General features: G+C 40.2%; 4 protein-coding genes across 4 annotated transcripts; 3 read left to right on the top strand and 1 right to left on the bottom strand.

The window, feature by feature from the left end:
- Positions 1–140: 140 nt before the first annotated feature.
- LOC141848551 (B-type cell cycle switch protein ccs52A-like) lies at positions 141–5631 on the bottom strand. The gene is made up of 10 exons (XM_074736595.1): positions 5056–5631; positions 4788–4910; positions 4593–4697; positions 3612–3791; positions 3441–3503; positions 3161–3355; positions 849–950; positions 691–753; positions 539–607; positions 141–416 (listed from the first exon to the last, which is right to left on the bottom strand). The coding sequence occupies exons 1-10, from the start codon at positions 5533–5535 to the stop codon at positions 363–365; spliced, it is 1434 nt and encodes a 477-aa protein (XP_074592696.1). The 5' UTR covers positions 5536–5631; the 3' UTR covers positions 141–362.
- Positions 5632–7575: 1944 nt separating this feature from the next.
- LOC141811684 (small ribosomal subunit protein eS17-like) lies at positions 7576–8174 on the top strand. Its single transcript, XM_074699717.1, has one exon. The coding sequence runs from the start codon at positions 7626–7628 to the stop codon at positions 8049–8051; it is 426 nt and encodes a 141-aa protein (XP_074555818.1). The 5' UTR covers positions 7576–7625; the 3' UTR covers positions 8052–8174.
- A 2352-nt stretch (positions 8175–10526) lies between these two features.
- Positions 10527–11901, top strand: LOC141811791 (uncharacterized). The gene has a single exon (XM_074699846.1). It carries the CDS (start codon positions 10879–10881, stop codon positions 11815–11817), a length of 939 nt encoding a protein of 312 aa, XP_074555947.1. The 5' UTR covers positions 10527–10878; the 3' UTR covers positions 11818–11901.
- Positions 11902–12713: 812 nt separating this feature from the next.
- Positions 12714–14166, top strand: LOC141848679 (large ribosomal subunit protein uL6-like). Its single transcript, XM_074736723.1, has 3 exons — positions 12714–13130; positions 13618–13740; positions 13908–14166. Exons 1-3 carry the CDS (start codon positions 12768–12770, stop codon positions 13992–13994), a joined length of 573 nt encoding a protein of 190 aa, XP_074592824.1. The 5' UTR covers positions 12714–12767; the 3' UTR covers positions 13995–14166.

A 14166-nucleotide genomic window follows, 5' to 3' on the forward strand; every position in this document is an offset into this window, starting at 1 on the left:
TAACAGAAGTAGGCCATTAGGGGATGGATGATCCTAGACAATCTAAGTTCGTGTATTTGTTTTTCTTGTCAAATTTCTGGTATGAACGATACAGATGGATCCAGCTCCTCTTCTTAGCTAAAATCATTTATTGTTGGATCGTAAATAAGACATTTATGATCTAAACATGTTTGCATCATCACATTCAAACAATCAAATGAGATGCCTTGTGAATGGATCGAGTAGATATATATACGACAGGACATGAGTGGTCGTAGCAACACAATATCGACGTAGCTACTAATTTACAGTTTCATGTTACAAGGATTTAGTGACTACACCAAATGCGTTCGAACGGGGGCCAAAATTTATCGGCTTTGCGATCACCGGATGTGGCTTCTACCGAACGATCTTGCTCCGATATCACTGCCGGTGTTCTGGCAAAAGAACAACAAATGAATTAGCACAGAGTAATTGACTTGAAAAAGAATATCAAATGTGACAAAAGAAGAGGAAACACCAAGATGAATGTAGTACAATTTGTCGAAAACAAAATTACCTGAGATTTAGGAGATGGAAATACATTCCAGAATCGGAGTGTTTCGTCACCGGCTCCAGTGACGATAGTCTAGATGATATATGAAAGGGTTAGATGTTGAACTACATTATGCTGCAAAGTAGAACAATCTAAATAACAAAACGAGCAATTACCTGTCCATCGGGGGAGATAGCAAGGTACAAAACCCTATAGGTATGGCCTGTGAGTGTTGCAAGCTGCAAAACAGAATGAGTTGTTTCAATACAGTAGGTCGGAAAAAAAAAATTTATCTTGGGGGCTCAAATGGAAGAAAACGGAGTAAGAATAAAACCTTGGACATGGTTGGGTATCTCCAAACAATTATTTGGTTTTGGGAATAACCATGTGTGCTGACAAGTTCATTAACATTCTTCGACCACACAAGGTTGCAAACCTGTGTAATGGAGTGATATCATTGTCCAGGAATGCACATCCTTCAAACATAGGAAACATAAATATAATAAAACAACTTCAGGTGTGTGGGTGCAGGTCCAGCAAATTGAAATGGCAGTCAATTACAATCACTGGCCACATTTTTTATGAAGAGAAATTCAACACAACTACCCTTGCATTGTTCCTAGAATCTGGGGGAGCATGAATTGCCAATCACTCAATGAAACCTGGCCTCTCAGCCGCTCATATTTCCTCCATCATCCACTGAAGCAGTGTCCCGAATACAGTTATAAGTGGCAAATTGCTGCTGCTGGCCTAGGACGCAGCATTGGTGACGGACAGGTGGCAATGGCATTTCAAGAGTTATGGATCCAAGTTTGTTCTTTTTCTAGTAAAGATAGTGTTTCATAAAGGGGTCGTCTTACATCTGAACCACTATAGCTAACCTAAAAGTTTCAAACATAAATTAAGGTAGTGAATATTAGATACAGGATAAACTAAAGCACCAACTGTGTTAATGAAACCGCATCTCCTAACATTCTTCTGAAATTTTTGATGGAAATGAGATATGACAGTAGATAATTTTATGACAGAAGGATAAACATATTTACTCTTCCTATGATGGCGAATGCTAACCAACTTTTTGTTTTATCAGTTTTTTTAATATATTACTAATGCCATACCTGCTCAAACTAGCAGTGGCATGCCTTTTCCAAGCACTTAACTGCATTGGTAGGGTATACTTAATTATACATTAGCCTATCCATTTCTAACTATTTTTAATCACATGCCAATTCCTTCTTGACACTTTCTTATGTGGGTCTTTCGTTCAAGGGTAAATTTTCATATGTTCCCATAGATATTCCTGAAAAATTAACAACTTGTACTCAGCTTAGCAAGGATGTCAGCATTGAGATCCTACCTAAGAACAATCAAAGTTCATCAAATTGGATCATATGAACAGAGCATGGGATCTAATAATTTAACAAATGGGTTGACATTTATATTTGAAATTTCAAATTTATTGTATATATTAATTCTCGAGATCTATTACTATTATGAATATATTAGAAGTTGCATCATTTTATATCATAAAGCATATATTCATGTAGAAATTTACAAATACTCTAATATGACTGTAAAGGTTTGAAGGTTAACTAAGTTTTACACTAATTTATAAATTTAACTATATTTTTTGTCACAGAATCATAGAGCATTTTTATTTAGCTACCTTTATAAAATAAATGATAATGGAAAGGATTAAATGAAAAGGAAAAAAAAATTATTTGGAAGATGAACAGGCTTTTTTGGATGATATGGTAGGAAAAAATGTCTGCTATTTATTGAATGCCAGTTTTAAAATGTCATGTGAATGCAAATTTATTCTATTATTCCACAATTGAGTAGTCAAAGAACCTATCTAGAAATGGCCAGGGAACATAGAATCATTTGTTGAGTTCATGAAATCCTAACCCAATTAAAAGCCTTCTGCTCCTACTTAAGATTTGGATCATTTAGGCCAATTTGGATCTTAGAATTATAAGATTTTGAGATCTGAATCACAAACTTGACAACAATGCAGCTTACTCTCCACAGGTTTTCCTGCCTTTGCATTACATGCTATCTTCACTGAGCCAAAAGACATAGGTCTCTCACATTTTTAACTTATAACTAAGTTTGACATTTTATTTGCTTGCAGCCTAATAAAAAGTTCATAATTCATAAGGTCAACATTTACACGACACAAACACACACCAAAATCATGATTACAGATGTATTTAGGAAACTGAGGAGCACACCTGAAGCTACTAAAACATGTAAAACTAGGAAATGATGGCTGAAAAGAAAGAAATTGATTTCAACACTATCACAAATTTAAGTATGAAGAAAATTAGATAATGATATAAATTGCAATATGAATATTGCAAAACAAAGTATGAATTAGGATTAAATGGCGAAGACAATGGGAAAATGTTTATTAGGCAGGCCAAAAGATGGGAAAAGATTACTTATTTCTATTCTTATTGTAGTTATTCTTGTATGCTGGTTTCCAAATAATCACAATAAACTTGCAAGTTTAGCAGCAAAAGAATATACTTGATAAGACTAAAAGAATACAGGTAAATTTTTTAGTTGTCTTGTAGAAACAACAATATAAATAAATAGTCAAGAACACCTACAAATACTGGTGGGTAATTTGCAAGAACCTACCTGACTCCCAGTGTCAATGCAGTTCAAGTGAGAGTTTGTGGTAGTGTTCCAGAAACGAATACATCGATCTGCAGTTCCTCCACCAGATGCTAGTAGCCCATGCACATGAGGTGACCAAGCAATTGCTTTTACTGCTGCTGTATGCTCACAATATTTTAATACTGGCTGTGATGAATGTTGATTCCATACAAAAAGCTGCCAGAAGAAAGATGGGAAAAAATTGCATTTGGAATGCATCAGAAGCAATGTTCACAAATAAAAAAGGTACTAAATAACTTACTCGGTTATCATTTCCACCGGAAGCAAGTTCTCTATTATCATGAGACCACTTCAAGCCACAAACCTGAGTAGATAAAAATCATCAGACATATTCTGCAAAGCTAATTAATAAGTACTAAAATAAGTCAGATATAGTCTGAAAAAAAAACTAGAAGTTGTATCAAAATGTTACCTCAGATTTGTGCCCCGACAACTTGCTCACAAAATCTTCTTGAACACGAATATCTCGTTGAAGAATTATCTTGTCTCTGCTACCTGAGGATAGCAGAGACGAGCTCCATGCAAGAGCTCCAACTCGCAAACGATGGCTCTCCATTGTCCTTATCCTCCGACAACGAGATGCATCCCATATCTGTATAGCAGTTTCTAGCATTGATTAAACAATTGGGTGGGAAGAAATCAAAGAAAAAAATTGATTGGATATCTTAATGTATGAACAATGTAAGTAAAATGTAAGATAAGCATCAAACAGAATATTTATCTTGAGCAAATGATGCCAAGGATCTCTTTGGAATTCATTTGGTGTATGTAGATTAACATCATGTTAAAGAGTAAACTATAAGCAAAATGGATAAAATAGGAATCAAGCAAATATGAGGAATAAATAAGAATAATTAACATCTTGGTTACCTATTCTTATTTAATATAACTTTTACTTCATCAACAGTAGATCATTAGATCGTGTCACACAATTGTTCTCAAGTTTTGCAATCTCAGAAAAATCATATTTTTATTAACAAACTCATAAAGAAGATGGACATAGTCACTGACCAAGCTGATTTTCTATTATGGACTATTATAAGCTAAACACAAGGAACAAACCAGAACATGTTAAGCACCAAAAAATCAAGATTCAGGCAGATTTTTAATGGAAATTAAAAAAAAAACTGTTTTGATAAATAGATAGATATATAGATATAGAATTAAGATCTTATGCACAAGTGGTAAACAAAGAATCCTCAAGGAATGTACGAATGTCGAGATGCTTATCATCCACTTGAAGGACAAACTATCATTTTAAACAACCTTATTTGCAATGATAAAATAGCAAACTTCCTAAAAATGGGCATAACAAACATATGAATACCTTCTTTCCCTGGAAAAACACAATTGCTACTTGCTAGTTTATTGGAGAATAAATTGGAGACAATACCTGAACTTTCCCCAGGTTAGTGCCAACAGCCAAGTGATTTCCCCTCTGTGCCCATCCAACAGAACACACACTGTCATCGACGCCCAAATCACAAAGCTTGGTAACCTAACATGACAGGCAATCGTGCAAAGATTGATGAATCACTCCGGACCTTCAGGAATACCAAAAAGATAGGAAAATAAAATAAAACCGTACCTTACTGCTGCAGGCATTCCACAGGTACACGCAATTACCCAAACCAACAGCCAAGACATTGTGCGAAGACCAATCAACAAGGTTTAGGTAGAAATCATCTTGCAACGCCGGTGCATCTAGCACCTAAAAGACGAAAGCAACCTAATTTGAGAACCAGGACAAGAAAAGATTCCAATTTTCTAGCCTATCAAATTCATCGAAGTCCAATGTTTCTCCCGTAAAACCTGTAAAATTAAGAGCAAAGACAAATCTAATCAAAAGTACTCACCTTGTAAGGTGATCTCGGCACCTTCCTCGGCGCCCTCGGGTGGAAATGCGAGAACCCTGGAAGCCCATCCTCAAACTGCGCCGCAAGGGATCGCCGGGGCACGTCAACCTTGTACCGAAACATATTGCTACTGGGAGTCGAAAACGCCGACGAAGACGAAGAGGACGTCGAGGTAGACGAGGAAACCCTCCCAGCCACCCCCGGCGAGAGGTCGGGCGTGGCGGGCTGATCTGCTCCAAAGAGGACAGCCCTCAGGAGGGAAGCGTAGGCTCCAGATCCGTCCTCCCTTCCGGCGTCAGACGAAGCGGCCGAAGGCGGGGACGAGACGCCGAAGAGGGCGAAGTTGGATCCGGCGCGGCTGGGGATGAATCGATCGCTGTAGACGGTGCGGGGGGAGGCGCGCGGAGGCGTCTCGAAGAGGTAGGAAGGGATCGAGGAGGAAATGCGGGGCTTGGAAGAGGGAGAGCGAGGGTTCTCCATGGCAGAAAGCAGCAGCAGCAAGGGAGGAGAAGGCGAAGGACGAAGCGACGACCGTGAAATCGCACGGTTGCTTGTTACCCGCCCCCGCGTCGAGGAAGGCCCCCGCTCGCTCGCCGCTTGATCCAATCCGATCCCTTGTCGGATTCAGCCCGACGGATATCCATTACGATATATCACTGTTTGGTGGGGGCCACCAATGAATGATCCAATTCAGTTCAAATCAAAATTTATCTTCAAACAAATTAATTACCATCTTTAGATTTGATTGACAGATGATCGAAGTGATCGCAAACCAAAAAATTACTATACTTTAATAAAACTTTTATGCTAAAAATAACACCTTGTTATTTTCTCTTTTAATTATCATAATTAATGGGTCAAAAAAAAAAAAAGTCATCTTTTTATTATTCCGATGGATACCGTGGATAGTCAAGTCATCAATCAACTAAAATTCAACTCGCACACAGTTACTTCTGCCGATGAAGAACCTAAAGAGAGACTAAACAAGAGGGTTAAATGAGTGCTGGAGATTCCCAACATGTCACTCTCACGTTCAAATTAGTACTGGTATAAGAAGAAGCAGAAGAGAAAGTATACAAAGTTATTGAAGTTGTCGAAAGAGATTTTTCATACCTGTGGGAGGGTTTATATACTTACGAGAAAGAGAATCTCCACGTCGACTTGAGGGAAGATCTCTGCCGGGGCTGAGGAGACCAATTATGTGGGTTGCTGACATGGGATTCTCACATGAGGCCCCTGGGGGACCAAGTTTGCAAACCTCGTAATCATCCTGTGGTTTGACATTGCTGATTATTCTTACCTTTTGGTTGTATGTGTAAGCACAAGGGGATCTAGGGAACCAGGTTTGACAACCTTGTAACCGCCTTGATCCCTTGGTAGACCTCACACACTTGGGGGATTTTTGGCAATTTATGTGTGAGGTGGGGACAGTGGCCGAGATGAGGCGTGGAGAGACCGAGAGGGCCGAGGGGCCGCTTAACTGAAGGATTCATGGAGGATGAGCTGTGGAGGAGCTGATTCATCCGAGAGCCGAGCTGCCAAGTTGCTGAGCGGTTGAGTGCCCGAGTGATCAAGAGGTTGATTGTTTGAGTGGCCGAGAAGCCGAGGGACTGAGACGGTCGAGGGCGGGATGGGCGAATGACTGAAAAAGATGGAGTGATTGAGAGACCAAGTAGGCAAGATAGCTCAGGTTAGGATGCCCGAGAGAAATGGAGTGACCGAGAGACCGAGTAGCTGAGACGGCTTAGGTCAGGATGCCCGAGACTGTGTAGGCGAGACGGTCCAGGTCGGATGCTCGAGTGGTCGGGATGACCGAGAAACCTAGTAGCTGAGACGGTCCAGGTCGGGATGGGCAAGACCATATAGACGAGATGATCCAGGTTGAGATGCCTGGGTGACCAAGATGACCAAGAGACTGAGACAATCTAGGTTAAGATGACCGAATGACTGAGAGAGATGGAGTGATTAAGAGACCAAGTAATCGAGATGGCTCAGGTCGAGAGGCCCGAATGACTGAGAGAGATGGAGTGATTAAGAGACTAAATAGCCGAAACGACTCAAGTCAGGATAGGCGAGACCGTGTAGGCGAGATGGTCCAAGTCGAGATGCTTGAGTGGCCGAGATAACCGAGAGGTCGAGAACGTCCAGATCGGGATGACCGAGAGATCGAGTAGTAAAGTGGTTGTAATCGAGACAGTCGAGGTCGAGCTGGAGGTGCTGGTCTACTCAAGATTGATTATTAACTTTCTAATTTGATACATCAGCTCGCCCCTTGATCATCTCTGCCACATAAAGCTAATCAGAATCCGCCGCATCAATTATCATTTTTGCTAAAATAACATTCTAATTTTTAAAAAATAATAAATTAAAAAGGCCACCTTTGTTATTTTGATTTTTACTCGTAATAAATTAAAATTTTTACTCGAAAATAATTCATAAAAAGGAAACCCTAAATTTAATCACGGGCTTACTATATATATGATTGCGCCGCCCGCCACGTCGAGTCGAAGGTCATCTGAGAAGGACGGCGACGCCACCGTCCACGGCAGGGTGAGAGAACCGACGACGAGATGGGCCGCGTTCGGACGAAGACGGTGAAGAAGTCATCGCGCCAGGTAATCGAGCGGTACTACTCGCGGATGACCCTCGACTTCCACACCAACAAGAAGATCCTGGAGGAGGTCGCCATCATCCCCTCGAAGCGTCTCCACAACAAGATCGCTGGGTTCTCCACCCACCTCATGCGCCGGATCCAGCGGGGTCCTGTCCGCGGCATCTCCCTCAAGCTGCAGGAGGAGGAGCGCGAGCGCCGCATGGACTTCGTTCCCGACGAGTCCGCCATCAAGGTCGACCAAATCGTGGTCGACAAGGAGACAATAGATATGCTCGCTTCACTCGGCATGGCTGATCTCCCCGGAGTTGAGAAGCAGCCTGATGCGCCTGCGGCCCAGGCATACCCGACCCGCCCCGGTGGATATGGAGGCCGTAGGAACTAGGATGGTAGCATGTTTTATGTGTTATTAATTGCTGACCGAGGTGTTCTCTTCGATCAACATTGATATTCCACATTACTCCTTAACTATAGATTTTGTTCGAACGAATAATCTTTTGTCTGTGTATTTCCTTTGATATTCTGCAATACTTTTTAGCCCTAAATTCTATTTGTTCATGTTTGACATCGCTCCAGATGGGTCATTGGACACCTGACCTTGACGGAGTCACACAAAGTCCACAATCAGCTGAGTCAACATAAAGGGCCGGAGGCGATCTCAAACAGGAACACTATTCGATGGAATGATCTTGGTGTCTATGTTATCTTTTGTTGGTTGTTTAATCGATCTCAGATGTCAATTCGTGTTGTCTGTGCTGTGACTGTGATGCCATCGAACTTTTTCCGACATGTCGGTATCTGATTTTTTAATATACAATTTTCCGATAGTTTCCTATTCTTCACTAACCATGCAAAGTATTGCAACAGGCATGAAGTGGTGGTCTTCTCCATATTAATGAAGCTGTTCCATTTATTTTTTAGAATAATATATTGCCTGCAGTGAGGTAGATTGTAGAGTTTTTTTTTTCTTAACTGTTATCAGGACATGATGATTCCTGCTGCAATACTATTTTCAATCAAAGATAATTCCTGCTGTGATACTATCTGACAATTGCATCATTCCACTTTATTTGGTTTTGTTTTGCTGCTGCAATATTATTTTCAATAAATTCTATTAACGTTCATTCTTTTAAACAATATTGACTGATTCCTTAGTTATAGTTGTATTCATATGTTGCTACATTGTATCATTGTATAACGCCGTGATTGAAACTTGACAACTCTTGTTTTCCTTGTTATGTCTTTAATTCATTCACGTTCTTTCATTCAAGATGGCTCCTTGATCTAAGGCATTAGTGCTCATGCGGCATTATTCATGTATAGTTGATATTTCCTTGTATAGATATGGTATCTCTTGTTTTTTTTTCTACTCTGAATCTTCTTTCTGACTAAAACATGGTCAACTAAGAAATATTTTAATTAGTCCACTCTTACCTATTCGTTATTACTTGAGTGTATATCTGGCAGTGATTGACACCTATTATTATGCAATTTTATATCTGTAGGTCTAGTATTTAGTTGCTCTTTGAAGTACTGCAAGTTTCATCTATGCACTGTTAGTTTTTCCTATAGTTCAATTATGAACATATTTCTAGTTCTAATTTTATTTTCTGTATCTGTCTATTGATATGATTCATGACTACTTTTTCCATCACTTACCTTTGATAATGCTTACTCTACTTATTGGTTTGGGCAAATAGAACTCTACCAATGTCTTCACTAACTGTAAAAACTTGTACTTTGATTGGGGGGGTGTCTATTATTGATTTCAAACTGAATTGGTTTCTGAAGAAAAAATCCATTGGTTGGATACCCAGTTTCAAATAAATTTCTACCTGGGCGGTTCTACGAAGGGCCAACTAAATCAAACTAGAAGACCAAAATTGTATTATTTTTAATTTCGTTTGTTAAGTTATATGATTTATTTGCATTCACAGTCAATAAGAATACTAATTAGAATTATACATATATTATTCAACCCAAACTCAACCAAAACATAGTAAATTAAAAGATGTTATAGCTCTCTTCAGTTCAGCTTCCATAAAACTTTGGTTCAGTTCCTACTGTTCCTACTAAAATATTTCAAGTTCCTTTGGTTTGATGTGGTTCCATTCAGATCAATTTGATAAAACTCCTATATATTCATGATTTGGTTTATTCTGTCTGCTATTTTATTCTATTTTGGTACTTTGAATTTCAATAATAACTAGATTTTTCTATCGAGTTTATGCACACAATGTTTAGAACTCACTCAATTTTTACCAGGTTGGTTGGCAAATGACTATGAAAGGTATGCGCATTGCATTTTTGTATGGTGATTGAATTGGTCAAATGGACTTGTTTGATGCTGACCAGGCAGCTAATTGCTGAAAGTGATTTAAGAGCAGCATTCTGTTTGCTCATCTTAAGTAAACAATTTACGACAAGGTTGGTCCCTGATAATTGTAAATTGATAGATGAGAAGATGCTTCCTATAAAAGTACATTAGGAAGCTTTCAGATGCTAGAACATAATAGTTTAACCTTCATTTTTTTTTTCTTTTCCTCTAGTCACAAGTTGCCTAACTCTTCTTGTTTACTGCTATTTCCACAAGCAGGGTACTGCTGCTAGAGGTTGATGGCCAAACTCTTGGAACATTACAATTTGGCACCAAGTTTGTGCGCATGACTTCCACTTGTCTCCTGTCTTTTTATAGTGGAAGATGGTGCAATTCCACTGGACCTACGAAGAAGGTATTCCAATTCCCTCTTCTGCTACTGCTAAACTGGACTGTTGCAAGTGAGTTGACTTTTAACTTTATAAAAATCTGTTAAAGTCATACCTGGTGGAGCAAAACCTGCTTTTGTATTTTGCTCAAAGGTAGTAGCTGCTAGGAGCTTGTGGTCTCATGTTGCTACCTCACCAAACCTGCAATTATGAATTGTTTTAGCTTCAGAACTAAGTCAAACAAGCTTCTGATCTGCCCTAACCCACCAACCTGAAAACAACTCTTGATCGTTCATATGTATGGCTAATCTGTCACTCTAAGAATGCAGATGGAAGCTCCATCAAGTTTTGTAAGAGCTGAAGCTAAAGCTGCATCCCAACTAACATCAAGAGGTTCAAAGCAAGCTCCAACTACTGCAAAAGCTTGAGAAGTGGTAGTAGAAGAAGCTAATAAAGCATCAGTGACAGAAGGATGAATCCGTGAACCTTTTAGTCAAGCGGAAAGCATGAGGGAATTAGAGAAGTTGTTCTTCAAGTGCACAAGATGGCAGGTTGAAGAAACCACAGATCTCATCAACTGCCCTTATCATTACTTCTGCGACAGCACTTACCAGGAAGACTACCCTCCGGTCATCGATTTGCTTGTGCTCCTCTTTGTCCTCGCATCCTTCGTCTCTGCTGCAGTCTTCACTCTTCTTGATTTCAGCCGAAGGCCGGCCTCCTGTGCTGATCTCAGTATTGGGAGATTGAAGAGAAGATACCTGCTGCCTTCAGGTCCAATTGCGCTTCCTCTTGTTGTCCTGATCTTGGCAAATGGACAGAGGATAAACACCATGTTCTCCCTCTCACACATAGGCCCAGCTCTCCTCCAACTCGTCTACATTTCAGCTCTGGCTTTCAGAAACAGAGACGAGAGTGACATCAAGTATTCGGTGCTGGAAGCATCGACTGTTTCAGCAATCCTTCATGCAAGTTTGCACCTGGATTCCATCCTAGTGGCTTACTACACAGGGCTGGCAGCCCTGAGAGAGTCCACCTTCTCCGGCCTCTGCCTCTCGTGTGTGTGCCGCAAGGATGCGCTGGTCGTCGGCGGGAGCCTTGTCGGCTACCGGGGGTGGTCGAAGGCCACAGTGTTGACAGCCATTGCACTTTGTTCCCGGATGGCTTGCAGAATCTTTGGGGAGGAAAGGTTGAGCTTGGTGATCAGGCTGACAGCGGAAGGCATCAGCTGGGTATTTGTTGCAGAGGACTCGATCGACCTGTTGTTGGGAATTGCAGATTGGAGCTTGCTTGATTTGGTTGTTTATGGAGGGGTCTGTGCTTTGATCTTTCTCAATTTCCTTAGAATGGCGATCAATCTGTTTGCTTCTGTGGCAGGGAAGACTGGCCATCAGGCTGGAAAGCAGATGGATTTATGGGTTCATGATGTTGAGATGCAGCAGTGAGTTGTTGGCCACTATACTGCATTATTTTACATGATTCTTTTGTAAATTTGGAGTGTACATCAATTATAAACTTGTAAAGCAAAAGATTGGGAGAGAAAAGTTTTAAAACCCAAAAACTCTCCACAACTTCTTTAACTTAAAAGAGTGGTGAAAATTTAATTTTACGATTCAAATTTTAGTTACGATGCATTGTAAGATATTTTTTTAATGACAAAGACAGAGCCAAGGTGAGGATGATGGCGATGGTTGCTTCCCTTCTCAAATTTTATAATGCAAGAGATGTAGTGGTATAGAAATAGAGGGCGAATGAGAGATGATCTGCTTCCCTTCTCAAATTTTATAGTGCCAGAGATGTAGTGGTATACGACCACCTCTTTTTTTCACCCCTTCAATATAAAAATCCTAGTTCAGTCCCTACTTGACTTTCAAATTTCTTCGATAGATTAATCAGAGAGAATATTATCCACCTCTCGACTCGAAGATGGTCCCAAATCAGATTTTTTCGATAGATAGACAAATTAGAGAGAATATTATCCACCTCTCGACTCGAAGATGATCCCAAACAAGATTTCTTTGATAGATAGACAAATCAAAGAGAATATTTCCACCTCTCGACTCTAAGATGGTCCCAAACTCTGAGGAAAATATTTTTTTTATTTTTACCTATCTGATTTATCATATTACATGAGATGCCCTGAATTTTACTTTTATGTCGTCAAAATGCTATTCGGATAAGCTCCGCAAAATGTCTGTTGGAAATATGCCGAAACGTCCTTGGAAGTTACATAAGATTTAAATTAGGTTTCCTAAAGTATGAGCGTGTTTTTGGAAGAAAAAAAACCTATAACCTAAAACACACCTAAACGCTCCTATAAATACGACTGCATTAGGGTTTTTGCCGTGCTGCGTGCGTACGAAGTCGGCCGAAGGACGAGACAGCAGCCGGCGAGATGAAGACGATCCTTTCCTCGCAGACCATGGATATCCCCGAGGGGATCACCGTGAAGGTGAACGCCAAGATCGTGGAGGTGGAAGGCCCCCGCGGCAAGCTCACCCGCGACTTCAAGCATCTCAACCTCGACTTCGCCCTCCTCGAGGGCGGGAAGAAGCTGAAAGTGGAGGCCTGGTTTGGTTCGCGCAAGACCATCGCCGCCATTCGCACCGCCATCAGCCACGTCGGGAACCTCATTACCGGTGTTACCAAGGGCTACCGGTATAAAATGCGGCTCGTCTACGCCCACTTTCCCATCAACGCTTCCATCCCCAACAATAGCACCTCCATCGAGATCCGGAACTTCCTCGGGGAGAAAAAGGTCTGACCTCGATCAATCATCTCCTGTGTTTCCGATCCGTTTCGCCCTTTACTTTTCCCCCTTTTTCCGCCACATTAGTTAATTACTGATTGTTGAGTAAAATGGTATGTGCCAGATCTTAAAATTTTAAAAGTTTATCTTGTTTTAGCTTATATCTACGTATTTCCTTTTAGGATTTGTGACAATGGTGAGAAATTTCTCTTTTGCTTTTAGTCTCTGGAGACTGGTTTTGCAAATTAGATTCAATGCTAATTCGAGGTCTTGTGATTGGTTTCTTTCACTATTAGTCCTTGAATTCTACATTCATTCTAAGACAACAATATGTAGCATAATTGTATCCAATTCAAAAGGATACATATCATCCTGAGTTTTGTTTATATGTTTTGGCTTGTACCAAGGTCTTGTGAATTGTTGCCTATCACAGTCATTGTAAGACATCAATATGTAGGTATAGTATAATCGTTTAATACTCTTGCTGTTGTTGCAGGTCCGGAAGGTTGATATGCTTGAAGGTGTGAAAATTTTTAGGTCAGAAAAGGTGAAGGATGAACTTATCCTTGATGGAAATGATGTTGAACTGGTCTCTCGCTCTGCTGCCTTGATCAACCAGGTCTGTTTATTTTGCCATAGCTGTGAGCCTTTTGGCCTTCTTGATAGATAAACTACACAATTATGTTCAAGTTTGTTTCACAAGGAAGATAACAATCACTGATAATTATAATTGTTACGGGTTAAATTAGTTTCTTGAGTTTAATACTTTTTCATATTCGACGACAGAAATGCCATGTGAAGAACAAGGATATAAGGAAGTTCTTGGACGGTATTTACGTCAGCGAGAAGGGAACAATTGCTGAAGAAGCGTAGTTGTTTTGATTGAAGTTTTAAATTACAAAGTTCGCTTGGTTTTTAGTTCAGTTCATCATTTTGCCTTCCTGTATTACAACTCTGTTTCTCTTGTTGTTCTTCAAGTTCAAGATATTTAGCTGTGGAGACATTAACTTTTATCTCAGGCTTCCAAGTGATTCACGAACTATCA

This window comes from Curcuma longa, chromosome 17 (genome assembly GCF_044706935.1).
Source record: "Curcuma longa cultivar G26 ecotype Majalengka, Jawa Barat chromosome 17, ITB_CL_G26_1.1, whole genome shotgun sequence".
Taxonomy (NCBI): Eukaryota; Viridiplantae; Streptophyta; class Magnoliopsida; order Zingiberales; family Zingiberaceae; genus Curcuma; species Curcuma longa.